A 1390-nucleotide genomic window follows, 5' to 3' on the forward strand; every position below is an offset into this window, starting at 1 on the left:
CTCCACTATAGCCCCTTAATTAATGCTTGCCTGTGTTGAACCTAGTTGTGTTAAGTCAAAGCTACACTGTTTAATGATCACTTTCCTTTCCTTCTAATAGACTCTTTTAAATTCTTCAGAAACATACCTTTTTGCCTTTACCTATATATATCATAAAGGTCCTAACGTTTTTACAGATGTTTCTCATTATGAGAAAAAATAGAATATTGTAGTATTAACAAATTCAATGTTGAATCATATCTTTATAAATCAGTACTAGACATCAAATTATGTGCTATTTTTTTAGCTTTAGGCAAGATCTGATGAAAATATTGATATTACTATTATTATTATGTTGCAAACAGAGGGTCCCAAAGAACAGAATAATTTTATAGTTAATAATCATACAAACAGCCAGGAACGAGATGGAGCACAGAGCATAAAACAGGGGGCCAGAGTCGTTCGGCCTTTGGTCGGTTGAGCTTAGTTGTGTCGATTTTTTTCCTGGCCAGGTGCATTCCTAGCTGTTCCAGCTCTCGGCTCCGCGTTCCTGACCTGCGCTGCCAGCAGGATGGCCCACAGGCAGATTTACTACTCGGACAAGTACTTCGACGAGCACTATGAGTACCGGCATGTCATGTTACCCAGAGAACTTTCCAAACACGTACCCAAAACCCACCTAATGTCTGAAGAGGAGTGGAGGAGACTTGGTGTTCAACAGAGTCTAGGCTGGGTGCATTACATGATTCATGAGCCGGAACCACATATTCTTCTCTTTAGACGACCTCTTCCTAAAGATCAACAAAAATGAAGAGTGTCTGAGGATTGCCAGTGGAATTGTTTTCAAATTTAATGTGTATATATGTATATATGGTAGTATGCAGTGAATACTTGAAAAATGTACAAATCATTCATCCATACCTGTGCATGAGCTGTATTCTTCACAGCAACAGAGCTCAGTTGAATGCAACTGCAAGTACATTACCATAAGGTGTTTAAGATAAAATTTCTTCCAGTCTGTTTTCTCTTTATAATAAAAATGACTGACTTTACCTGTTAATTCTGTTTAATAAAGTTTTCACATTGCATTTTAAAAAAACAAAAACAAAAACAAAAACAAACAGGGGGCCAGCAGTTTTTGACTGAAGACCCCTAGTCAAGCTTCTCTGTATCTTTATTGAGAATTATCAGGAAGTAAATCACAGAGAAAATTCAATGCAGAAGAGGCCACTCTTCTATTGAAAACCTTCTGCCTGGCTCGAGAGGGAGGGGTTCACAAATACAAGAATTCGGTATGTCCTTGGGAATTGCCTTGATGCCTCAAGGTGAACTCCAGCTCAGGAAGCAACACTCCCTCTGTGGGGGTCCCCTGCTGTCTCCTATCTGCAACGAACAGTTTATTTTCTAGGAT

The 1390-nt window shown here is 38.9% G+C and overlaps 1 protein-coding gene across 1 annotated transcript; it reads left to right on the forward strand.

Annotated features, from left to right (window-relative positions):
• The first annotated feature begins 550 nt into the window (after positions 1 to 550).
• LOC102863388 (cyclin-dependent kinases regulatory subunit 2-like) lies at positions 551 to 790 on the forward strand. Its single transcript, XM_006903452.1, has one exon. It carries the CDS (start codon positions 551 to 553, stop codon positions 788 to 790), a length of 240 nt encoding a protein of 79 aa, XP_006903514.1.
• Positions 791 to 1390: the final 600 nt, after the last annotated feature.

This window comes from Elephantulus edwardii, unplaced genomic scaffold (genome assembly GCF_000299155.1).
Source record: "Elephantulus edwardii isolate Elephantulus edwardi_28Jun2011 unplaced genomic scaffold, EleEdw1.0 scaffold01203, whole genome shotgun sequence".
Lineage (NCBI taxonomy): Eukaryota > Metazoa > Chordata > Mammalia > Macroscelidea > Macroscelididae > Elephantulus > Elephantulus edwardii.